Source organism: Triturus cristatus, chromosome 6 (assembly GCF_964204655.1).
Source record: "Triturus cristatus chromosome 6, aTriCri1.1, whole genome shotgun sequence".
NCBI lineage: Eukaryota > Metazoa > Chordata > Amphibia > Caudata > Salamandridae > Triturus > Triturus cristatus.
In genome coordinates this window covers 561,480,092-561,506,583 of record NC_140589.1, presented here as the reverse complement: position 1 = coordinate 561,506,583, position 26,492 = coordinate 561,480,092, and the positions used below count along the sequence as shown (strand labels likewise).

At 45.5% G+C, this 26,492-nt stretch overlaps 1 protein-coding gene across 1 annotated transcript in view; it reads right to left on the bottom strand.

The window, feature by feature from the left end:
• LOC146817397 (dynein axonemal heavy chain 5-like) overlaps positions 1-26,492 on the bottom strand; it is a 1,608,734-nt gene that overhangs the window by 739,296 nt on the left and 842,946 nt on the right. The window contains exons 42-43 of the mRNA XM_085609634.1: positions 10,883-11,107; positions 5,417-5,525 (exon numbers count right to left, since the gene is read on the bottom strand). Of these exons, the coding sequence (XP_085465760.1) occupies positions 5,417-5,525; positions 10,883-11,107 (334 nt within the window). The remainder of the gene's footprint in view (positions 1-5,416; positions 5,526-10,882; positions 11,108-26,492) is intronic.

Genomic DNA, 26,492 nt, shown 5'->3' with positions numbered 1-26,492 from the left:
ATTCCCAAATGGGTTCTTATACAGAGGACTACTGCTGCACCTTTACCTTTACCAGCAATTGTTGTGGGAAATGTAAAATGTGTACACACAGTAGAAAATGCAAAAAACGAAAACATAGTGTGCCAACAGACATCAACAGAAAACACACAGCTATACGTGGTAAAAGAACAGTTTAGGCCCAAATCTTGCAATGACAAGAATAAGGTGTGAGAAAGTGGCTCTGTATATACTGTTTCCAAATATGTACAGTGTGTACAGAGTCCACAGTCCCCAGAGGTTTGGCAGAGGCTAAAGTTAAATATAACCTTACTCTCTAAAGTGGTAGCTTGGTCGAGCAGTAAGGCAGTATCAGAGAACAGTGTAAAGCATTTGTTGCACACACTCAGTCAGCAAATGGTCTCACACACTCAGTAACTGAACTCTAGGCCAATGGTTTATATACAAAAATATATGTCTGTTTTATTTTAGAAGCAACAATAGGTATTAAAATATACTTTCTCAGAATGAGATGCTTTAGTTAAATAATTTTTCAATATGCAATTGACTTTTGTAGCTAGTAGTTACAGGTTGTTGCAATAGGCAACACAATTTCAAACAAAATAGTACATTGAGCTCAATGGAAGTTTTAAGTTATTTACAGTAGATTACTTTAAGGAGTACTTTTCTAACTCCAGGACTGGATCCTAGATTCAGTCCTGGGACAGTTCTTGGAAACAAGTGAGTAAAGTTGACTTAGTTACTGTTGTGATTTTTAGGCAATATTTAGCTATTTTAAAAGTTGACAGAAGAAATTTCATAGAAAAACAGTCAATGATTCCCTATGGGAGAAAATTCAAGTTACAGGTATGGTATGTTCTCGTTACTTTTGTAATCCAGTACTGGGCTCCTAGGCTCAGTACTGGGACCTCAATCTAAAACAGGTAAGCAATTACGTTTTCAGAGTTGGCACGATTTTTAAAGAATATTTGTAGTTTGCAAAAATCGACACAGAAGAAATTTTACAGAAAAACAGTCAATGATTTCCTATGGAAGAAAATTGGGTTAATGGTAAGTACGGTTGTGAGTACTTTTCAGGGTCAGTGCTGGGCACCAAGATCCAGCACTGGGATCTCTCCTAATAGCAGGTGAGTATTTTCGTTTTTGTTACTCGGTTGATTTTAGGTGAATATTTTAAGTTTTAGAAACTCCACACTTAGAAGAAATTTCAGAAGAAACCAGTCAATGTTACCCTATGGAGGAAAATTGGGTTATCGGCTTTTGGGTAAGTACTCGACTGGCAGAGTTAAGGTTCTGGGCACAGACTCTGGGGTCTCCCAGGGTCAGGTAAGTACAGTTGTTACACCCTCAGCGGCACAGGGGCAGCCAGGTGCAGAGTGAGCTAGGCCCAATGTTATCTTATTGGAGACAGGGGGGCCTTGGTTGGTGGCTGCTGACTAGCAGGCCACGCGGCTGTGGGAGCTGGGCTCCTGGTAACTTGTTCAGGGCAAATGGGGAAGTAGATAGGAGTAGGGGTTACACTGCCAGGGCCACTCGGGCGGCTGGGTCCAGGGTGCTTTTGAGCCTTCGGGCACTCAATGGATTTCAATGGGAAAGCTCCTGGATGAACAAAGGCTGCAAGCTTGGGGACGAAGATTCTTCAGGTGCCACCACCACTTCGAGAGGTAAGTTGGGTAGTTGGAGGATGGGTAGTTGGAGGATAGGTAGGTACCCAGGAGTTGGGCACAGGGGTGCCTTTTGGTGTCCGGAAATCTTACCCTCTATTGATCGCGGTTGAGAGATACCTGGTTCTGAGGCTGCAGGTGTCGTCAGGAGTGTCAAGGTGAGTCCTTGGGTGCCGCATTCGGGGTCACAGTCGCCGGGGGAACGTCCTCTGGGTCTTTGTTCACTCCGGCACAGGCCAGGCTTGGCGGTTGCACAGTGTGCAGGGTTCGCGGTTCCGGGCTGATGCCAGGGGTTAGAAGCTGGTTTTGAGCAGAGCCACTGCTCATGGCAGTCCCAGGTGCTCAGAGTCAAAAGGTAGCCAGGTCCTCCGGGGTTTGTGAGGTTGCTGGCCACAAGAGGTGCCGGGATGTAGCAGGAGCAGGTTCGAGGGTCGACAGGCCGGTAGGGCTGGGGACAAAGCAGTTGGTGTCTTCCTCTTCTTAGCAGCTGCACGGCAGGTCTTCTTTCTTCTTGCTCTTCTTTGTTTTTCGAAATCTGGAATCTAAGGAAGGAAGGTTCAGGGTGCCCCTAAATACTAGATTTAGGGACCAATGGGTCCCTGCCCTGGGGTGAGTACACCCCCTATCCTGCCACTCTCCTGTGGGAGGGGGGCAGTAGCCTAGTCCTGATTGGGCAGGGCATCCCATCTTCAAGATTGCGAGTGCCCGGAGATGTGCTTCACCTCGCCTCTCCCATCTGAGGGGTGTGGTTGGCAGGCTGGCACATCCCCTGTCCTTATTTGGGGTTTCCGGCCAGTCTTTCCGCCAGAGTGGGGGTTAGAACCGGTGGGGGCCAGTTTGCTGGGTACAGCAAGTGGCCTGGGGAAGCACACAGAGGCGGCATGCATTTGAAGCTTCCCCCTGTCCATCCTGGGGGAGGAGACCTAGCACCTCGCCCAGGATGTGCATTGTTGCTGGCCCAGGAGAGCGGGGGCTCTCCTACCCAGGGGTCCAGCAACATGTCTGCCGTGTGGCAGCCTAGGCAGCCTCCCAGAACAGACGTGGATTGTAGGTTAGGTTTCAGGGGGCATCTCTAAGATGCCCTCTGTGGTGCTTTGTACATTAAATCCCACACTGGCATCAGTGCGGGTTTAATGTGTTGAGAAGTTTGATACCAAACTTCTCAGTCTTCAGTGTTGCCATTATGGTGCTGTGGAGTTCGTGTTTGACGAGCTCTCCTCACCATGTACTTTTAAATGGCAGCACTGCACTTACAGTGCCCAGGAATGGACCTGGGTACTGTAGGGGCACAGGGCTCATGCTCCTGTGCTCACACCACTGGCATAGGGCACCCAGCTAGAGGGGTGGCTGATGTAGGCCAGGGCAGTGTAGGTGGTGGGCATAGCACACAGGGATGTGTGCCATGTCGACTCTTTGTTTTGTCTTGTACCCAGACACTCAGCCTGCAAGGGCAGTGTGTGTGTGTTAGGGTAAAGGGCCTTTAAGGGTGGCACAATGAGTGCTGCAGCCATTAGAGGCCTTCCCTGGTCACAAGGCCCTGGGTACCTAGGGTACCACTTACCAGGGGCTGACATATGGCCAGAGTTTGCCAATTTGGGTTTGAGGTTTTAGGGAAGGAACATAGGCCCTGGGCACCTGATTGGCAGGAGTCCAGGGCACACTCAGTCAAAGTACATTCAGCAATTCAGCAAAAAGTGGGGGCATACCATGCAAGAAAGATGGCACTTTCTCACATAAGGTGAAAAGTTTACTTGTGGACAAAATGGAATAGGTAAGTTGAAAGGGTTTCAGTTAAAGGCCAACTCTGTGTAGCAAGCATAAAAATATTTATGAGTTTAGCACACAGGATCACCGGCACACACTTCGTGCTTCCAAAGAGATTGTAACCTGATTAGACAATGGGTGCAGGAAATCAAATGAGCTTAGAACACACTCAACTGAAATTGCATTTACCACAAATACACATGCGTTCATGAGTAGAAGAATGTTTCATTTGCTAAGCATTGTTGGTAGTGCAATAAAGAATGTGTAAAGGATTAGGTCTGAGTTTGGGGTTATGGGGTCACAGGTCTTTGAGTGTTTTTCCGTCTTCAATCTGTAACCTGCAAGTTAATTATTATTTGCTGTTTTGTAATAAAGCATTGTGTAAATTGTGTATAAAAAAGAGCTGCATGTGGAGCAGCAATTTGAGACATATTGACAGCCTGCCTGTGTGCATGGAAGTTTTATCTACCTGTCGCAACAGTACATAGCTGTCTTTGCATTGCCAAGAAGAGTCTGTGTATTTCCTTATTTTAAAGGTCTTGGTCACCCCGCAACACAATCCTTACCACGGACCTTTGAAAACGAAAGTCTCACTCCCTAATTCTCAATGCAACAATGTCAACAGCCTATTAAACGGCAAGATTGTGTCCTCAAAAAAATTATCTATATAATTCTTAAATAAAACTACATACAGCATTATCCGATTGAACAACTTGGATTTATGCAGTAATATTTTACATCTCTGACATCTGTCACAGCAATATCTTTCTGTCCTTCTCAGATATACAAGTTAAATTCCACAGTCCTACTTCTGATTATCATAAATATGTTATATTATGCAATGCACTACTAAACGCTTATAACTCCTCTGTTCCTCACCCTCACTGCTCTGATACAAAACGTTTCTTTAATATCCATAGCTTTGGTCAGCTTGCCTCTAAAAAATATAAGAAAATTATGTTTAATAACTCTTCTCACCAACTGAAATTGTATGAAGTTTGTAATTCTATTTTTGGTACTAAGTAGACCCAACTACAAATGAAAAAAAAAACATGGCTTTGTAATATTTCTAGCTAGCCACCCTCCTCTATTTGTCATTCGAAATCATTTATATTGAATATTAGCTACTGGTCTCCTGTCAAACTACATGATTCACATTTATGTGACAATTCAGATTGTAAGCATTGTAACCTGAAACCTGGTACTTTGAAAGATATGCTCTTTGAATGTCTGATTATTTTTCAATTTTTGTTTCAGGTCTGTGTTAAAATCTCTCTAACCACCACATTAGCGTTCCTCTAACCTTTGAAATTGTTGTAAGTAAATCCTTCACCCTACCTCTTTCTTTAACATATACAGGTATGAAATTATTTGATCTTTTAATCTCATACACTATTAAATCAATTACCATACATTGGAAATCTGCTCACCTCTTATCAGTTCAGGTTTGGTGGGAATGGATGTTATATTTATGGAAAGGAGTTGAATTTTAGTCAGTTCAAAAAACCATCACCCATCAAATCACTTATATGGAAGACCCAGGATGAATATATTTCTATTTACTAACTGCAAATGAGTTTTCCATCTAATTTTGTTGTTCCAAACTACATTAGTAGTTCCATATATGTTCTTATACTTTTTGTTTTATTTCAGGTTTCTTCACATGTTTTCACTTCTCTGTTATCATACGGTTATATATCATATATACTGGATTACTGTTACTCAAAAATGTTACTGATTTCAATGTTCTTGTACTTAATAAAACGTAATAAATTCATCTGAACTTGAAGACTTTATGGTCTCTATTAATACCATTCTCAAAGTTTGATAGTTACTTCCAGTTATCATTCATAAAGTCATAGAGACAAGTGAACCAAAAAATGGATAACAATATGGTTAAAAGTGCAAGACAAGCATTTATATGAGTGAACACTAAAGCAAAGCAGCACAGGGCAGATGGCCAAAAGACTTTCTCTGCCACAATCACATACCTTTCTCTTTCAGATAAAACCGTGTGGCTCTCTTCCAGTCAAAATCTGTAACTTCGCGTATTTTGCGACTGGTAAAACTCTCCATGATGTCGTGTAGATAAAGCACATGCTGTTATAAAACAACAGATAGTAACTTTTTATACTAGTCAATGCTCACACTAGACAGTGGCAAAAAATGGTCAGACCAATCCTAGTTCGCTCATAAGGTCTTTTGACACTTTCCTGCACTGCAGCTAATTTTGTTTGAATGTAACAAATGTTGAATGCTCAATGCCACCTTTGCAATTCAGCTCAAACTTTGCAAAAATTAAAGAAACTACCCTGTAAGCAGTTCTGTGCATTTCAGCAACAACCATAATGCAGTTTGACATGTAAAACATATTGTGACAATTATTTTCCCAACTACATTAGAATTGCTGTACAATATTGTAACATTACTAGTACTGCTGTACATTTAAAGAAAATAAAAGGAACAAAATAAAGCAGGTTTTCAATCGTCGACAGATTAGAATCGTCTGGCAAACATCAGTAACACTGTATTTTATAACATTGTCTATGGAGTACTGTTTTTTGTTTCAATCTTTTTTACCCCATTTTGGACCAGATGCATCAAAAAACATGTTTTGCAATTCCCTAATTGCGATTCCTAAGTGGTCGCAAATGACCTACCTCAGGAATAATAATGAGGTAGATCACAATTTGCGACCCCATATGAATCGAAAAATCTGAAGGATGGTGGCCTGCTGAGATCAGCAGACCACCATGCCTGTGATTGCTTTTAAATAAAGCAATAATTTTTGTTGTAAAGCAGCCCGTTTTCTTAAAGGAAAACGAGATGCTTTACAAAAAGAAAAATGAAAAGTTTTCTTTTCATTTTTTAAGAGCAGGCAGTGGTCCATGAGACCACTGCCTGCTCTTACAAAAATTCACAAAGGGGAAGGGGTCTTGAAGTAGGTGGTAATATGCGAATGTTTTGTGACTGCATTCACGGTCACAAAACATACATGCATACTGTTAGGATTCGCTATTTGGATTGGACGGCGTAAACACGCCCCTTCCAAATAGCGAATCCCAATTCGGTAACAGGTTACCGAATCGCAAAATTGGGTTTGATGCATCACAAAAGTATTTTTTGAGATCACAAACGGGCTGATTCTGCGAATTGGCCCGTTTGCGAGGAGAAAAATGCTTGATGCATCTGGCCCTTAGTTACATACATAGCACACACAGTAACACATGTAACAGCCATATAAATTGTGGTACTTGATTATGACAGTATTTGACAAAGATACATTGCGCTGAAGATTCAATGAGCTTTCAATAAACAATGTAGGACTAAGGAAAACTATGTAATATCTAAAATAAGGACTAGAGGATATTTCTCCTCAAATGGGGGAGCAACAAAATGGTGAGTGTAGAGTCCGCACCTATATTTAACAGGAGGGAAGGGCCAGTATGCGATAATACAGGGAAACAGACAAAGCTAGTTATATGCCACCAGTTACCACCGTGGGGAGTGAGTTTTGGGGGGGAAGCATCAGGTATTCTAGGCTATGGGTCCGGGGCTAGAGGGGTCTGGATAGTAGGTGAAGTTGTGGGTGCTTCAGAAGGTGTGTCAGTGGGAGTTAAGGCCACTTTTAAGTCTGACAGGGTAGTGTCCCTTCTAGTCGCCAGTGCCTATTTGCGGAAGCCACCCTTATCTTCTCTGCACAAGTCAACACCTTCCACTCGGGCCCAGGCCTGCATGGAGTGCTCCCAAATTGGGATTGCAGGCGGCGGTGCTGATCGCCACCCATGGGTAATCAAGCACTTGACAAGGAGCTGCCCCAGATCTATAAACCATGTGATGGCCCTGTGTTTCTTGTCTCTGTGAGTGAGGTCCAACAAGCACGCCATCCAGGAATGGGGCACCGGCCTATATGTGTAGTCTGCCAGCCAAGAGATCATGCCTAACCAGTACTAAGAGAAGGGCAGTACCACAGCATGTGTATTAGGCCAGCATCAAGGAGGGGACATAGGGGGCAAGTAGCATCAGTGTGGTGATAATAGCGGTTCATCTTAGAAGGAGTGAGGTATGCCCTGTGAAGTATGTAATGTTGAATGATGCGGAAGTGTGCGTTACGTGGAATAAGTGCAGGATAATCTATTACGGCTTTCCACTCTTTGTGCAGGATGGGGCAGCCCAAGTCCACTTCCCAGCAGCCGCGCAATGTGGTTAGTGAGATGGCAGCGTGTGAACGCAGCGACTCAGCAAACCATCATGTCAGGTGTGCGCCTCTTCCAAAGACACGGAGATATTGGACGGTGAGATGCATTGAGTGCTCTTGTTGTATGCCACCCCAGCATGCATCAAGGTCTCCGATTATAGAACTGTAAAAGAGGAAGTGGTCGGACGGGAGGTCCCCATCTGACATTAGGGTTTCAACTGATGTGACGGTACCATTTTGATAAAGATCTTTAGTGTGTGCAGGCCTAGCTCATGCCAGGCAGTGAGTTCTCTTGCAGAGGTGACCTGGTATCCCCTATTGGTGGGAAGGCAGGGGCGTATGTGTGGATTGGCTTTGTAAGGAAGAGACTACGTTTGAAACAGTGGTGTGCTACTCATAATAAGGCAGAGGAGGGAGTCGGCTATCTAGTGCACGGATGGAATAGGTATAAAATATGAAGGTGGCTCCAGGCTGGGGCAGTTGTGGCGGTGTCTGATAGCTGAAGACCTGACAGATATTTTGCCACCCATTGTAATAAGAAACCAAATCATAGTGTTCAAAGTTGGGGATCGCCAGTCCACTTCAGAAGTCGATAATTGGAGTTTGTGGAGTGCCGCTCTACATTTTGTGTTATGCCAAAGGAGTTCTCTAGTGAGTTTGTCGAGCATGCGGAAAAAGGATTTGGTCTATGGAGTAGATTTGTGGAATAGGTTTATGCAGGTCACATCTCGCTTTTGAGGAAAGTTAGCTGCCTCACAATTTTCTTTTTTAAAATGCTGCTGGTAGAACTTGTGTTGGAGAGGGCTTTAGAATTGTAACCTGGTTCCTCTTTAACTGTTCTAAATGCGCATATCAGGGTCCATGTACCAATGCTCTCCAGCAGAACAAATTGTGCTCGTTCAAAAGCAGCGTTGAACAAATTGCATCCCTGTCTTAGCATCAATGTTTCATAGACACCCAGATACCTGTTTCACAAATGATACATTTTATATTTGTTCAGAAGTTTTCCTTAGTGCACATCAGGCTTGGGTAGGAAACAGAACATTAAGAAACACTTGTAGAGGGTGAATACCAAATGAAAGTACTTAGCACAAATTAAAATTAACAGTGCGTTAATTTTGTATAAATGGCGATCCTTTGGAGCTTGTGAATGAATTGAAGGAATACTAAGGGATAATATTCACACTAGGAATCACGAGATTGGCCTAACCAGCTACGTACTAATCCCACCATTACATATATTCACACTTAAGTACACGTGGTGTAGTGATACTAATAGGGCTAGATGCTAGTACACTGCCTAGAGATATGCCCTAATAGAAATGATAGATTGGTGTGTGATATGATGAAATTGTTTCCATGGAAGGAATCCTTTTCAAGGACGAGAACCCTCACTCACCCAAGGGTGATATGCTTCATCGTTGGGCCCCCTCCTCACACCCGGACTGCAAGTTCCATGGTGTGGGCTACAACGGCCAAAGTGGGAGGAGCAGAGGTGTTTTGATGAGCGATGGAGATAGAGTCAGAGAGGGACAGAGTTCATAAGAAATTGTAATATGTGGTGTTGGTTAAAACTACTTCCAGAAGGCCAAAAATCTCTTTATACGGATGTGAGGTCGTACGCATACATTTCCATTTCACAGTTTCCAGCTCCGGCAGATGTGGTAGGCATGTTTCTGTGCATGTGCGGAGCCAGTTGTGTCCTCTGTTCTGCAGTGTCGGCTATGCGCGTTGTTCCCCGTTGTCGTCAATGTGGGTGTGCTGTTCGTGCTATGTGTGTGTGCTGCAGTGTGCCAAGGGGATCTGGGACATTATCCTGGGTGATTGTGGATGTGCAGTGTGCTACACCTCGTTGTGCATGTATGCCATTGTGCCCACCCCCCGTGCCCCCAGGCCCTGTTTGTTGCACTCCGTGTTGATGTTGTGTCAGGTCCACTCGCGCGGTGTCCGTACTCCCTACTCCTTGCACCGTCTCCACACTGATGACTGTGGCCTGGGTTTCCTCCAGCTCCTCCTGTGGCGCTGGACTGCCACCTCCTGTCGCCATTGCTGCCTTCCTGATGGCAGCGGGTTGGTGCCTGGTTTAGGTAGTCACGTCATGCCAGCGCCTATGGGCCTCCTGGATTGGCCTCCTCGGCACTCCGACTGCAATCCAGGTGGTCTGCTAGTGGGTCAGTTGGTGGTAGTGTTCTGTCACCTCCGTGCCGCTGGTCTTGTTTTCCTGCGGTCTGCACCCCGTCTTCCTCTCCCTCTTCTCCTTGGCCTTCCCCGACCCCATTGTTCCTTGCTGGTAGTCTGTGGGGGTTGTGGGGTTCGAGTTGGCCTCTGCGCGGGTGTCAGGGTGCATCCATGTTGCTACGTACTTTGGATTGTTTTTGGTGTATTTTTTTGGCGGTTTTTATAGTGCATTGTCCCGCCAGACGCGTGGGATTTGGAGACCTGTGTACCGCGGTTGGCCCATTGCATATTTTTTTTGCGTTCGCGTTTTGCATTTGTGCGGCGTGGTGTTGATTTTCATGCGGACATTTGCCGTGTTGTCCGGTGTCTATCGCCTTGTTGTGAATTCCACGTTGTCAGAGGGTTATTTTCCCGCAATGGGCCTCGATATTGAAAATTGCGTTAGGCTACTCTTGCGGTAGTTATCACACGTTCTTCTGAATATACCCCTCTGTCCCTTAAAATCTTTTTGTATGTCAGACGTGATGGAGGTGTCAGATTCGATGTATTCTGATGTATCAGTCATATGATTAATAAAAACCTGAACTCTGACCCAGAAAACATTATGTAGGGAATGGATGAAAGAGTAAGTTAGTTTAACATGCTATGAAGATTGTTGGGATAAAATGAATCACAAGTGTAAGAATGTTTAGCCTCCCTCATACTGAGAACAGTGGTGTAAGATGTTCAACGGTCCTTTATTTGAGAATAAAATTGCTTAGGCACAAGGGCAGTGGAATACATTTTGTCAGAACCTATTTTCTTAGTAAGAATTTTACATATAGAGTGCATATTTTTAAGTGTACATGATAATAAAATCAATCTAGAAGTTTGAACAAAAGTATGTCAGAGTTTCAGCGCCGTAACAACTGTAACAAATCACTCATACATGGAAGTTTAGGTTAAGTCCTAAAAGAAAGATACTGCAGTTTCTGTCTAACTAACGGGGAATATACTGGCAAGATTACAAGCAAGATGTAAACATCTACTTTAGCAATTTAGTGAAAGCACATTGAAATATACAGCAGTGAATTGGACATACCAAGATCATGTTTTCCAGTTTTAGCTTCTGACAGTGGCTCACGGGTTCATCTGTACCTCTCCAGGTGCCCTTAGAAACAATGGCTGACAGTCGGTTGACCATGGCAGAGTACTTTTTGATAGCACTGGTCAGTGCCTTGCGATCCTGTTTCATTTCAGAAATAGCAATTTCACAGTCCTTTGTCCACAGGTAGAGTAAGCCAAGTAATGAAACTTGGGATGGGTACTATGCAATGGGATACATAAGAAAATAGATATAATCTCAAATTTTCACAAAGGAGAACACATATTTTAAGTAAAAAGAGATAAGGTTTCCTTAGATTTGCATGCTTCGATATCTAGGTCAACGATACCTACCTATAGATATATAAGGAAAAAACAGGGGAATCCTACTCACTAAGGAACCAGGGTATTAGTTATATAGGAAAGACAATGGTTCCCGTGGAATAATATAACCTATACTTGTAATAAAATGCACAATCGCGATACAGAGGGTTTAACTAATGTCAGAGGGCGAAGGAAGCACCAAGACCAATGATTCAGTATAACATACTTTATACATTTTCAAGGGAGACAAAAGAATATATACATTGTTCCAATTCTATTGAAAAAGACATTTGTGCATAGTGTCCCAAGTGAAACGGGAACCTAAACCTAAGTGACAGTGTGATTTCTATGTACAAGGCGATGGCGTTTCGACCCTCTAATCAATGTAGGGTCTCTTCAGGACTAATGATGTAGGGACATCTATGAGGGACAATAAGGAGAGCATAAGGCCCATATACTTGCACAAATGCGAAAAATGAAAAGGATATATGATGGAGGAGGTACCTGAAATTGCAATTGGCAGCCTTGTGAGAATGATGTGCCACATGTGAAAAAGAAAAGAAGTCATTACTCACATGAGGACCGTCCGGGTACTAGTGTTGTGAGAGGAAATGAAAAGAGGAAGAACGTGGTTAAACAAGAGTTGTGGTATTAAGGAGAGTGCTAAAAGGAGGGAAGGGATCCGTGGTTTAAAATAGTTGCCCAGGAAGCGCTTACCTCAATGTGAGGGAAAGCTGACAATCGGAGGATGTAAATCAGCCTAACCGGCTCCTCGAATGACACGCTACAGCCGTAGCGATCAAACAGAAGAAACAAACCATTACCCAGCACGTATCACTGTATATAGCTGCTGTTCACATTGAATTTATTTGATAATGGTCGACTTGTATAAATTGTGGAAACCTTGTACATAGAAATCACACTGTCACTTAGGCTTAGGTTCCCGGTTCACTTGGGACACTATGCACAAATGTCTTCTTCAATAGAATTGGAACAATGTATATAATTTTTAGTCTCCCTTGAAAATCTATATAAAGTATGTTATACTGAATCATTGGTCTTGGTGGTTCCTTCACCCTCTGACATTAGTTAAACGCTCTGTATCGCGATTGTGCATTTTATTACAAGTATAGGTTATATTATTCCACAGGAACCATTGTCTTTCCTATATATATACCTATAAATATATAGCATCAACTCTATTGCATACAATTATATAATCAAGGCAAGTGTATTTAGGTAAACATATATTTACTGTTTTTTTAGCTCAACATCTCCTTAACCTAGATTAAATATAATGGTCGTCGATATGCACCCCTACCTTCCTCAGCCACTGTGATAGAGACATTCTTCCCTAATAGCAATGGAAACATTGTTGAAGCTAACAGGCAAAATAGAAACACTGAACTTTACATTTTGGGTGCTCCTTGCAACACAATAATCCACTTCCTTTGGCAGTAGACACTTGTACAATCTAGAATTTCGAAGGATTTTTTTTACAATTAAATTGTACTGCAAGCAAGGTGGCATACAGTTAAAGCACCCCCCGACTATCATTAGTAAGCAGTGATAATGTATGACTAGTTGCACTACTTTACTTGTTGCAGATATGTGACATCAACTGTACCCCTGCTACCCTTGTAATTTCTGGAAATTAATAAAGAAGCATTTATTTTTCTGAATATATCTTTTATAACATGCTTGAAGAAATGATCAGCCTGGTTTGCTAGTGCCACTCACTTACATATAGCACTAGGGTGTAAAAAGTTGTTATGGTATCCTGAAAGTAAGAGTGTGTGTGTGTGTGTGTGTGTATACGTGTGTGTTTGTGTGTGTGTGTGCATGTACACGTGTGTGAATGATGTGTGTATGTGTGTGTGAGTGATGTGTGTATCTGTGTGTGTTTATGTGTTTGGTTGTGTCTATGTTTGTGCGTGTATATGTTCAACAGAGAGAGTGTGAGTCTACTGAGAATAACATTCAGCAAGGAGCTAGTAGAATGAAATTTGGAACGGATAGGTAAGAGTCCCCTCTGAGCATTCTGGTGTGATGATGTACTGTTAACTAAACATTTGACTATTATTGGTTGGGATCTTTTTTTATCTAGTTATCTTAAACAAAGGATTGCTGGGGGATGCTGTAGTGACATCCACAAAGATGGCTGCATAAACATACAGTTTGGCCATTCAGCCTATTTAATGTTCAAAAGTGTGCTTCATGATAGGATTGAAAGAAGCTTGAGGAATACAGCAAGAAGACCTACTGCCCACGATCTTTTTTCCTGCTGTCCCTAAGAGCTTTCCTTGAGCCTCCTTTGAACCTGTGACTGTGGATCCACTGGGACTCCAGCTAACATGAGCTGAGGAAATGCCAGGGTCACCCTAGCTCATATGAATGGTTGATGGAGCGGTAATGCAGAGAAGGACCAAAATGTAAGGCATCCCCAGGGTCCACACAAGGGCTCTGCCGGAACTGAGTGGCTAAAAGCTTGCATTGAGGGATAGCACCTAAAATCTACCAGAAGGAGAGATGACGGGACCTGGCCATTAGTCTGTTGGTGTAAAGAGACTGCAAAATGGGTAAAAAGGAGGGATTAGGCAGGTTGCCAGATATCAGGATGGTGGGAATGCCCTCTCTTGGTTCCCTATGGTTGACAGACCAGCACAGAGTTTTGGGTGGCCACAACAGACACTAGCCACATAGCAGCAGCTGGGATGAGGTATTGTCCCCTTGGCTGCAAATATGTTCATGGCGTCAGTCTGGAATGACCTGCTCGACAGACCACTTGTGCTATTTTAAGAAAGCCTATTAGAAATGCCTCATCAGTCTCCACGACTCCCTACAAAATTACGGCTTTGGTCACGAACTATCCCAAGATGTACAACACTAAGCTGAAGATATAGGATATAAGTTTGACAGTATATATGCAAATTATCCCACAAAGGAATGGCTAAGTCCAACTAATTAGTCACCAGCCCTGGAGGTTCTGAAGAACAAAACTGTTGCTAGAGATGTTGCACTGGTGAACCTGTAGGCGGGTGGAGGCTGGTCAAGGCTGCCTCTACACCTTGCCGCCATTGACCCCTGTGACTTATATCACAGTGCTCTGTGAAATCGTCAAAGGTCACCCTAACAAAATGAGACTTTCATTTAATTCCAAAAGCCAATTAAGAAGGAAGAGGGAGCTGCTGCACTGATTGAGAGCCTACTGGCTGCAATACTGCAGAGGAAGGTGAACCCTACATGAAATCCCTGTAGCTGAAGATGAATGGCAGTCTTTGAACAACCGATGGGAAGATAATCAACATCATTACAACTCAACCCTATGAAAGAAGAGCTTTATAGGTTAGTCACACGAATAGGCATGGCAGAGCATATGATCTCAGGCAAAGAACATGCTGTGAGGACCCAAAACAAAAAAAGATGTTTCATACCAAAAAAGTTTAGCATTTAATGAATTATGCCAAATTCACAAACCAGAAGGCATGACCTTGATGAAACAATATTAGGAAATCAGAGAACGTCTAGAATGTCTGCATACCTGGGGAAAGTTGAAATGTTTGTTGAATCTGATGTGTTTGGCAGATCAATTTGTTTGAATATTTCTATCACTGAAAGAATACTTCGCTTGCTGGACGCTAGGCCTTTTCTGCTTATCCTTTTAGGCCTATCATTGCAAAATCCCAAATTATTTATACAATCCATGATGCTGAGTTGTTTGTATCCAGAGTAAAAGGGGATCTACAGCTTCAAGGGTCTCATTTCTCAAGTTACCCTAATTTACTGCTACAGTTCAGGAACCAGAAGAGCATCTGCATTGGGTAATAAGAAACGTACATAGCAAGGAGTCACATATGCCATGCGATAGCTTGTCGGCTGAACGTTTAGCACATGCATAAAGCATACTTCTTCCCTGGTCCTAATGCAACTACCAAATTTGCAAATGCCCATCTCTGCAAGGACACAGTTGACAGAAGTGGTCTCCAGTGTGGCAATACAATGGCAAATGCGCGTGGACCAGAAAACACCAGGAATATTAAATGAATTCCAGATCCCTTTTTTCTGTTGTAGTCTCAGACAAGATGTGCTCTCAGGCCACCACTGTCTAACTGTGCTAGTTACCAGACATGTTACACATTATTAAGTATTACTGGTAAGCGACTATAACTTGTATTCTGTTCAGTAGAGGATAACGTCTAGCCATGACATCCTCAATGAGGAGGCTTCATGTTTGATGTTCCAGTCTGCACATATGTATGCTTCCATTTGGGACGATTGGGGTAGTAAATTTGCCTTTTCTGCATAGTCACTGCAGATATATTTGCTTGGATGCTATATTTTCTGGTACTAGGACTCTTTGCCCTGTAACACTGTTAATCTGTGCCACAGTGCATGTGCACTTGTCTTAAAATGGAAGTGGTAAAATTGATTTCATTCAGTTGGTATGCTTAACTGCCCTATAGGGCCACAGTAGATGGTGCAGAAAATGCACCAGTGGTGTGGAAGGTGAATGTAAAATATCTTATGTGGGCTTTGCTGTCTTTATTTACCACCCACATATATGACACAAATTATGACTGCCAGGAGCACCACTGCGCTCTGGCTAGATTGCAGTTTAAATGCACTCTAGTGACACATGGGAGGGAAAAGTGCCTTTGCCACATAGAAAGCCTATTTTATATATAAATAGGTTGTCCTGAACATGTGAAACTCAAACCTATTTCACTGTGTAGGCCTTGCTACACCTTTGCCTCAATAGGTTCAGCTAGGATTAAATCTTTATTTGCTATCTCTACTTAAGGAAATGCTTGCAATTGCTTCAAAGTTATTGCCTAAAAATTTGATTTAACAGTGAAATTAGATTTTTGATAACATAGTGGAAAAGTAACTTTGTATAAATGTACTTTGTGCAGACTGTGCCGAAATCAGCCTAAAATTAGTTCTGTTACTTATTACCTCCAGAGCTGGATTACCCATCCTTGCCTAGGAGAGTTGACAGCTCAGTGGCCAATAGACTGCCTCTGGAACCAGGAAGAGCAAATGAGTGTTAACCAAAGACCACATAGCATGGATTAGCTATCTGGGAGTAGTCAGGAACAGTTGGGAGAACAAAGGGAAGCTTCAGCACTCTCTTGACCAACAGATGCCAGAGATGGTTCTCCTATTCATTTCCATTACCCTCCTAGACCCCTTGACTTCAATCGCAGTAGGGAAGATTCTGTTTTGACACTGTTAGTTTGAAGGAGAGCTCATCTAACCAGGGGAGTGGCTAGAGACTTGAAGACAGGTGTGCCTGGTGGAAGCTGGGTACCGACATCTTGGCACAAGGGCTCCTGTGTAATTTTACAGTAAGACCAAGAGGAAGTGTTTCAAAAGAAGATGGGAGCTGTGAGAAACTAGCTACAATTTGGTGGTAGAATTTCTCCAATCAATGACTAGTGCACAGGCAAAAATCTGAAACTCCCCATCATCCCCTCAGAACATTCCTTAACCTGTGAAAACTCCACATGAACAAACAAGGCCCTGCAGGTACACTCCTGACTCTTGCTACTGCTGATTCCATCTGGCTCCCAGTGACTGAAACTAATCTTCAAGGGGCAAGTAAAATCTCCTGTTCATCGGCTTCAGTGACACAAAAAAGATAGCAAGGATTTCAGATTCCAATTGTTCAAAGAGGCCTGGATCCTGCAGGAGACTTGGCTACAAAGAGACCAGGTGTCTAGAACCCTGCCCTGAGGAACTAAAGGACAATAGACTGACAAAAAAAAACTTACCAGCATTTGAAAAAAGTTGGGAGGTGTTCATTTTTTTTCATGTATGGAGAGCCGGGACAAGTTGCTGTCGCTTGCCCAGTGAGGTTGCACCCAAGGCAAGCAGGAAAACCAGGTATATCCCACTCAGAGCTTTTTACCGCACTAAAATGTTTTAGAGGGGCCTCACATCAAAGGTATCTGGCTTTATGGAGCCTTGCCCTGCCCTGCTACAGCTTCCAGTCTTACCCTGTTGGAGGATTTTGACTTACAAATATGTAACTAAATCCAAAGTTAAAATATTGGACTGCGGTGAGGCGGCAATCTATCCGAGCCACGAAGTAACCTCAGCAGCCACAAAATCCAGGCTTGTCCCAATCGCATCCTTTGGTACCAAACCCAGTGGTTTCAGCAGGAGCTCAATAATGTATGAGACTTCAAGGGACCCTCGATGGCCACAGCCTTGGACCTTGCCAAGCTGGAATATTTAGACTTTCATTTGAGAGACTAAGGTCCTGATTTCAAGTTTTGCTTCACTGCCACCGACTAAGCTGTCTGCCCACCGTATTATGATGTCAGATTTCAGAATGAAAGACTGCCGGAGCATGCTGCTGCAGCCAGCCATTCACTGTGGCATCTTTTGGGGAAGCAGCAGCCATAGGGTGATACCGAGAAGTTTCTCAGCTGTCCAAATTACGAGTTGGCTTTCTGACGAGCCGACCGTGGTGGTGGAAAACGCCTGCTTCGAGCCGTCAGTAATGAAGGATTTGGGGTGCATACTCACACATTTCCTTCACTTCATTCTCAGCCATGGATGCCTGCATACAGGTTTCCTTTTTACTGCAGCATCTTGACCCCAATGAAAATGACCCTTTTGGTGCCGAAATCCATGTAAGTCTGTTTTGTAGTATTTACCCATTGACTGGACTGGGCACACATGGTCCAGACTCCATCAAAGGGCAATAGGTATTTTTTCACATGCCATGCATATGTGTACATTCGACACTTGTGCAGTCAGAATATACCCACATGCATCGACAAATATGTAAAAACATTCACCGCTGTCAGAAAGACCACCACCAGCCTATTGGAGACATCATACAATGGCAGGCACAAGATAACTGCCACATCGGTCTTCTTCGGACCACCTCCACTGCGGTACATCGGTAAGACCACGAAACTCATAATCAGGCCCTAAGTCTGAAAGGTAAAACTTTGATTGAGATAACAAGCATGGTGTACTTAACCTGCACTCCATCGCAGTCAGCCTAAAAAACACTCCAGGGCCCAGTCAACTGTGGACAGTGATTTTTCCAAACTTTTGAGGCCTGTGTTTTAATAGGCTTAAGTGGACTACAGGTAGACTACTGGTGGTGACTACAGTAAATTGTGCATACTTAATCCTGTGATATTGAGTGATTTTTGATGGTCTCTAACGTGGTTGGGCAGAATTAAAGCCCATTACCTCATCTAAATATTTACACATGAGAAATTGGACAGGCACTCTGTTGTGGATAGTCATGTATTCATAGTCCTTCATGTAGACTGGATAGTGGAGGGCTCCAACTGGTTCAGCTGAATACACATTTGAGTTGTTGTTATATGAGAAGGGCATCTGTATGGTAGGGGTGGGCATTTAGTATGTTACTTGTTGATTGGCGACAGCAACAGTTGGATGGCAGTGAGGATGTTAATAGGACTGTTCTCAGGAGTGGCATGTGGAATTTATAAAATGGCACTCTCATTAGGCTTATTTGTGGTAGTTAGCCCTGGGTCCCAGAGATGTGGAAGTCTGAATATTAAGATGGAATGTTAGAAGCCTCAATGATCCCAGAGAAGTTAGACACATCCAGGATTAATCTAATTTGGTTATGCTTCAGGTTGCTTCAGGTAACAAATTTGTCCCTCAATAAGTCCCATTAATAGCTCCAATAGAAGTTTCACATTCTATGACACATACTCAAGAGTAGTTGCAATACTGCAGCACAGGGGTCTACATTTCATACATTTTCTCAATCCATGCTAATGCACGGAACGCTTTCAGAAATGCTGGTGAACACGTGTCCCCAATATCCGCTCCCTTGAGTTTTATGACTAAATTCTGTACCAATTATGTGAACTTGATGGATAAATAAATTTGTAGCAAGTACAAAACTGCGAGATGCTGCCCCGGGAGACGGGATATTGGAGATTCATATTGAGGTAAATTAGCACATGTAAATATTCAACTGCACAGATATCAAGTTACGATAGTTCGTAGTCCAGTCATACGTGCAAAGTCCTGTAGTGACATATATCTTTGCCAATCTATGCATCAACTCGGAAGGCAGCAGTCGCTAGTCAACCAAAGGAGAAAAGAGAAGAAGATAGAATGGAGAAAGGGATCTGCAGCATAGATCAGCATGGGGGGTGGGGAGCGGGAAGGAAGAGAAAAAAAGGGGGGAAGGGGGCCTCTCTATTCTAATTAGGGAAAGGGGCACTCCAACGTGTGGAGCAGTCCCTCGGTAGTGGCACAAGCAACATTGTGGCCGTTTACACTACTGGCGCCAGGACATTTGGGCGGTCAATCGAATGAGTTTGTAGAAAACTTTGCAGAGGTTCCCAGATGTTGTGAGGTTGCGCCTGTGTTGGCATGAGTTCCCACAATTCTGACAATTGGTTATGGCAGAAGGCAGCGTCCCTAAGCCAGTCATCCCTACGCAGTCTACGCCTACGGTCCCAACAAATAGCCACTCGCCTCTTGGCTAATAGCAGCATCATGGCAGCCAGTCTCCTAATGTCTGCCAGGAGGTCCCTGACATATCCTCCAAAGCAATAAGAAGAGAGTGCTCCAACTTGCATTCCAACATTTCATCCAGTGCATCAAAGACACAGGTCAAATATTTCTCTACGTCCAAGCATTCCCAGGCCAGGTGCATGAAGTAGGCCTCAGCCATTCCGCAGCGTACGCATCTCTCATCTGAACTCAATCCCGTTTTACGCAGCCATACAGGAGTCTCATACAACCTGTGGAGGTATCTGAAATGGATTAGCCGCAATCTATATTTGGGTGACATATCTTTTGACTGTGCGCAGCAGTAGGCCCATACCCTTCCCCAAACGGAGTTTCCAAGCTTGCCTCCAATTTGCGCTGGGCGGGGGGTACGCAGACTGGAGATTCGCCCTACATGCCAGAGTAAATATGTGAGAAAAGTTTGCAGGGCGAGGGATTAGTTAAAAATGCTTCCAGAACTTGCAAAGTTGGGGGCGCAATTGGGAACAAGGGATATTGAGGTCGAATCGCCGCCTGCAATTGGAAGTAGGTCATTCTGTCAATGAGGCCAGTGTGATCCTTTCCCAGTGCAGTATCTAGATCGATGAAGACACCGTCCAGGAAAGCATGCCCCAGTGTATGCAACTGGAGCTTGCGTAGTCACTGGCAAACCCCCGTTTCAGTTGTGAAAGGCAATGCTGGGTGTCTGGTGAGCAGCACCGACGATGCGAACAGAGTGTCCAGACGTGCTCTGCTGCGAAGTTGCTGCCACGCCCAAACCGTGCATCCTACTGTGTCAAACCAAGGTCGCGGGCGACGCTGTGGATGAAACAATGCCATCTGTAGCGGAACTGGGTCCACTTGCTCACTTTCAGGGGCAGTGTGTGCCATGAATAGAGTTGGGTAAATCCAATGGAACTCAAATTGAGCCTGCACAAAGCTGTGGTACAATTCCATGTCAGGCACTCCCATCCCACCCTGCTCAAACAGAAGCGTGAGGGCCTCCCAGGTTACACAAGGTTGCCTGCCCCCCCCCCCATGCTAGGGAAATCAGGTTTGAACGTAACCGCCTCTTGAATTCAGAGGTGAGGTGGAGCGGGAGAATAGAGGAATTTGGGTAGCACCACCATTTTGGCAATGGCGATCCGACCAGCCAGGGAGAGATGGAGCGATCTCCAACAGGGTAATCGACTCACCAGCCTCTCCATGAGCTTGCCATAGTTGCATCTCCAAAGCTCCTCATGATCCCTGCTAATCCAGATGCAGAGGTATTTCACTGGGGAGACCGCCCATTTAAGAGGGAATTCGGACTGAAATATGACAGTAGCAGCAGTGAGTGGAAAAATTATAGATTTCCCCCAATTTACATTAACGCCGGAAAGTCCACAGAATCTGGTGATTTCACGTGTAAGGGGATCAACATTGGTCTCAGGATGATTGATGTAGAGAGTCACATCATCCGCGTACACTGACTCCAGGATTACCCTAGGCGTGAAATCAAGCCCCCTCAGGGCATGATGCTACCACACTTTTCCTGCCAGCGGCTACATTGCTATGGCAAAGAGGAGGGGTGATAGTGGACATCTCTGTCTCATACTTCGAGCCCCAGCAATCTGTGGAGAAATCACACCGTGAATCCGCAGCCTGGCAGTCGGTGAAGTGTATAATAATGCAATCTTTCGGAGAAAGGCAGGTCTCACGCCGATATGGGCCAGGAGCGAGAACAGGTAGGGCCATTCCAGCGTGTCAATGCCTTGGTTGCATCCAGGAACACGTCGGCGCCGGGAAGAGAGGGATCCACCTCCTGCATCACTGCAAAGAGGGTGCGGAGGTTATGGGCAGTGCTCCTCCCAGGGACGAAGCTGCATTGGTCAGGCCTAAGTATTGTGGGGAGCAGCGGGAGCAGCCACGTAGTTAACAATTTAGCGAGGATTTTACTATCCATGCTTGTGAGAAGTTGGCCTGGTATATGCTGTTCACTAGTTCTAGTGACCACCTTGTACCATGCCAAGCAACCCTTATGGTGTGGTTGTAAGTCAACCTTTTTGGACTAGCTGCCCTAGTGGTAGCGTAGGCTAAGCAGTCTTTGAGGCTAAACTCGTGATGCGTGTTAAGCAAGCTGTTTTACCAATAGTAACCCCCTTTTATACCAATGAAAGGACACCACACAGATATATATTCAAAATATATATGTATTTATTTCTCAAAGTAACCCCTAGTCTCTTTATGAGCACAGGAGCACAAATCGTCAAACAAGATTATCACAGAATACACAGAAGTTGCACTTTATATGGATAGGCCCTGGTGGCCACTCAAACCATATACTAAAATAGTGGTATAAGTTCCACGAACAGAAAAGGGAAAAGGCCTAGGGCCTCTAGAATCGCTGGGCCTACAAGGAGCTAACGTCAGTTAGTGACCAGGAGGTCCACGGGTGGCGTGTGCAGAGCAAATAGTCACACGCGTGCTCCCATAGGTTTCAATGGGTGCGTAAAAAGTACAAAGTTACTGCAAAAGGAATCTTCCGGATGACCTAGGAACTTAAGATTTGGAACACAGGCACTAGAGATGTAATACTACACTTGGGCACAGGAGTGCCAGCTTTACCTCACCCACAGGAAGCGGGTGCATAGGCCTCGAAGTGCGTCGGGTTTCTTCTATCGGTTCCGTGGGGCCTGTAGACAAAAGTGCTGCAGGCGGTCGGTCGGGAAGAGATGCAGTGGATCCAAGAGTGGATCGGAGATGTTGAAGACCTGTAAGCAGAGGGGACAGTGTTCACAGTCACTAGCCAGTGACCAGCGTGGCACCAGGTGGGTACCAGGCAATGTCGGGTGCAAACAGGAAGGAAGGTGTAGCTTGACTCTGCAGCCACGTGGTCCCTGAAGGTCGACGACGTCCAGGAGTCGAGTCACGAGCTGTCCCACGCAGGCTCTCGCTGTCGGCGGTGTCGGCGACTTGATCGAAGCAAACAAGCCTTGGCAAAAGCAATTGTTGTAGGCAAGGAGATAAGCTGATGGTTCTGACCAGCAAGGTCAGAGGAACTGCTCCTTTGGAGGGGAGCAAGGGCCAGTCTGGAGCAACCAGACCAGCGGTGTTTGTCGTAGATTTCGTCGCCAAGATGGCCACTAGCCAGCGGGCCAGCAACCGGTTAGGCGCGTCGAGTGGCAAAATGCAGAAGGGCCCCACGCAGATCGTGGAGATGCTGGAGGGCTCACCTTTGGTGCAGATGCTGCTCGAGGGTTGGGCTTCTCAGGACCCAAAGCACAACTTGGAGGGAGCCTCGGTTGTTGCACTGGTCAGCTTGTCGTAGTCGTTTCAAGATGGCTGGCTCCACGTGTCTCGGTGCCTCCACGGGTCTCCTCTTTGCAGGGACTGTGGATCGGGCGGTGAGAGGTCTGGAGGTCCAGGTCTTGTCGGTCTCTGGGCTCGGGCTCCGGCGGGAGGCGGCGGCAAAGCAGACGTTGATTCGCTGGATGGTGCTTGCGTTAGCAAGGTGGTCACTCCCTGACCACAGGGGAGATTGGCTTCAGTCCTCTGTGCAGCAGAGCGTCGAAGTTCCCATCTTCTTCTTAGTTTTAAGTTGATGCCAGGATGTCTGAAGTCTTAGGACACAGCTCCTACCTTTAAGCGGATTCTAGGGGCCGGACTACCTGCTAGGTCCCTCCCTATGGGTGGGACCAGGAAGGGGGGTGGTTACACCCCCAATCCTTTGTCCAGCTCGCCCCAGGCCCGGGACTGGTGTGCCCCAGGACCGGTTTGAACTGGCATATGCACCGAGGCTCCTTGTGAGCCACAGGCATGTCTGGTTTCTTTCAAGCCCTACCTGACCAATACACAAAATCCTGTCTGGGGTGGTGCACGCACCTCCCCTGGCAGGAAACCCTTTGTCCACACCTCCCAAGCTGGAAGGACTCCCAGCAGCAGGAGGGCAGACTTGTGTCTGTGGTGGCAGCATCCATTTTGTGGAGCTGAGGCTATGTCTGATTTTACCCGGGTTTCAGGTACTGTACATGTCGTGTCCCTCTAGAAGGGTGGAATGCTAACCCCGTCGCCAGAATTGGCGAGGGGTTAGTATTCCAATTCGTATGACACCTTACTCGACATGTTTTGATAAAGCCAAACCAAAGATAGCATTTAACCGCGAGGTTCATAATGCACTTAAGAGTATATGGTATGACGATATCTGGAAACAGTAGAAGGAAGTGGTTCCGACCACTGCAGACAGGCTCAGCTCATGCCAGAGCACCATCTCACATGGAACCAAGCACTCTGCCTTCAGGATTGTTAAGGCCTGCCATAGGAGTGACTTATAGGTTACCAGGTGTCCCATTTAAGGTTAGGTATAGGTATACTACACCTAAGTAAGAGGTGATTACACCAACTTACCCCAGCTGAGTGATCAGCCAGTTGTGTCAAATTGTTAGGCCAAGCCTGGGGTGGCACAATACATGCTTCAGCCCTTGGCAGGCCTTGGGTACACCAATGCCCTGGGTACCTAGTGTACACTGGTACAGGGGCTGACAGGGTGATCCAACCAATTGGGTATGTACCTAGGGTACATGGAGTCCATTTTAAAGAGAGAACAGCCAGGCTGAGATCCTGAATAGCAGGATCTCAGGCCAACTAAGTCGAAAAACCAGCTAGACACTAGGCAAAAATTTGGGGGTAACCATAGTCAGATATCCACCTTCCTACACAACCCCCCCCCAAACGAAGGGAGATAAGGCTGACCTTGACCAGGTAAGCCTATATTGCCCAAGTGGCCATATAAGGAGGAACCAGCACTGGCATGGTTACCCCCTGTCTCATGGTCCACTAAGCAATCCCTCACCCTAAGGGTATCAGAGGGTCTCCACCATAGGGAATCTCTACCTTTGGTGTGTCTTGGCAAAGTAAAAGGCTGGTGTTGAGATGGAGTACTGAAGTGAGTGTCCTCAAAGTGAGGCCTCAGCTTCCTCCAATCCCCCTCCACCATGGATGCCTTTCTTTCCTTAACTGAGTTGCACTGTGCTCTCAGGGTCAGCCTCTGGCTACCTAAAGCTGGAGGCTGGGTCCCTTTTGTGGGCTTACTGGAGGGACAGGTCAGGTTTGGGGCCCTAAGGTCCCAGGTTTGCCTGTGCCCAACAGAATCCCTCTGGGGGAGGTCCCTAACTACCTGTAAAGGAGATCCCTCAGGAATGTTTTTACCCATCACCTGACTAGGGCTACTAGCCAGGCAATCCTCATTCTTTTGATGGGGGGGTTCTTGTGGACAGGGGCCCTCTGGGGGTCCACTGGCCTCCCTGACCTCTGCAGCCCTGGGCTGACTGAGGCAGGGTAGAGAGAGGCAGGCTACCTGCACCAGACTGGGTCCCACCTTGGAAGGGGCCACTGACATCAGAGGCTCTGCCAGGCCAGGCCTGGCTACCTCTGGGGCAGTTCCTTCACAAGGGGTGAGGTCAGATCCCTGAGGAGGCTGACCTTTTCCTAATGTCTGGGGAGAGGGAGACTTTTCTTCCTCCCCACTACTCTCAGTTTGTGTGGAGTGATCCATTGTTTCAGGCTTCACTACACCTATGTCAGTCTGAGTATAGGCTGAGACCATTACAGCCTTGCCAACCTTTTCAGGGGGGCACTCAGTTTGTGTTTGAGCTGTGACTGTCACAGCTCTGCCAGTCTCTACAGGGAAGTCTGTCTGTGCCTGGGCTGTGGCTACCACTGCCCTTCCAACCTTTTCAGGGAGGAAATCTATTTGGACAGGGGTTGTGAATGGCACAACCCCCCTACCCTTTTGTGACAGGCCTACCATTTTAGAATGGGTGTCTTGTTCAACTCCAGCCCAAGCTGAGAGTTCTAAGTCATTCCCCAGTAAGCAGTCTACAGGCAAGGTTGGGGACACTGCCACCCTTTTAGGGCCAGTGACACCTCCCCAGCTGAGACATACCTCTGCCATGGAATGACTGTTCTGTTTGCCATCAATGTTGGTCACCTGGTAGGAGAAACCAGGCAAAAGCTGCTCAGAGGGAACTAGCCAATGGGCCACCATTGTGATGCTAGCTCCAGTGTCTCTGTAGGCCTCAGCTTTTGTACCATTGATGTAGGGCTCCTGTCTGTACCTACCCAAAGTGTTGGGACAGGCAGTGAAGTTGGCAAACCCCATGCCACCATCACAGACAAGAGTATCTGCTGCAGGGGAATTGGCTAAGCCAGGGTCCCCCTGTGTTCCCCAAGTAAACCCACCCAGATTTCTGGGGGCACTCCCACCACCTGGGGGATTACTGCTGACAGTAATAGGTGGTGTGACAGGAGTAATTGGAGGAACAGTTTTGTTTTTAGCCCTTGGGCAACCGCTGTCAGTTTTCCAATGCCCAGGAGTTTTACACTCATGGCAGTAGGGCTTTTTAGCTGTGGTAGAGGAGGGAGCTTGGGACCCACCACCCTGTGTGGAGTTTTGGGGCCCTGAGGAAGGTTTCTCTTTTTCTTTATCCCCACCCTTCTCTTGAGGCTTGGTGGTATCTTTCTTTTGGTCACCACCCTGGTTTTTAGGCCTGATCCTGGTCCTGACCCATTTATCTGCCCTCTTTCCCAATTCTTGGGGAGAGGTCAAATCTGAGTCTACCAGGTGTTGATGGAGAAGCTGGTTTTGACAATTACTTAAAATCTGCTCTCTCATCATCAAATTGTACAATCCTGTATAATCAGACACCTTACTTCCCAGCAACCAACCCTCCAAAGCCTTAGTGGCACATTCCACATATTCAGACCAGTCCTGAGTCTGTGTCTTCTGGGTGTCTCTGAACATT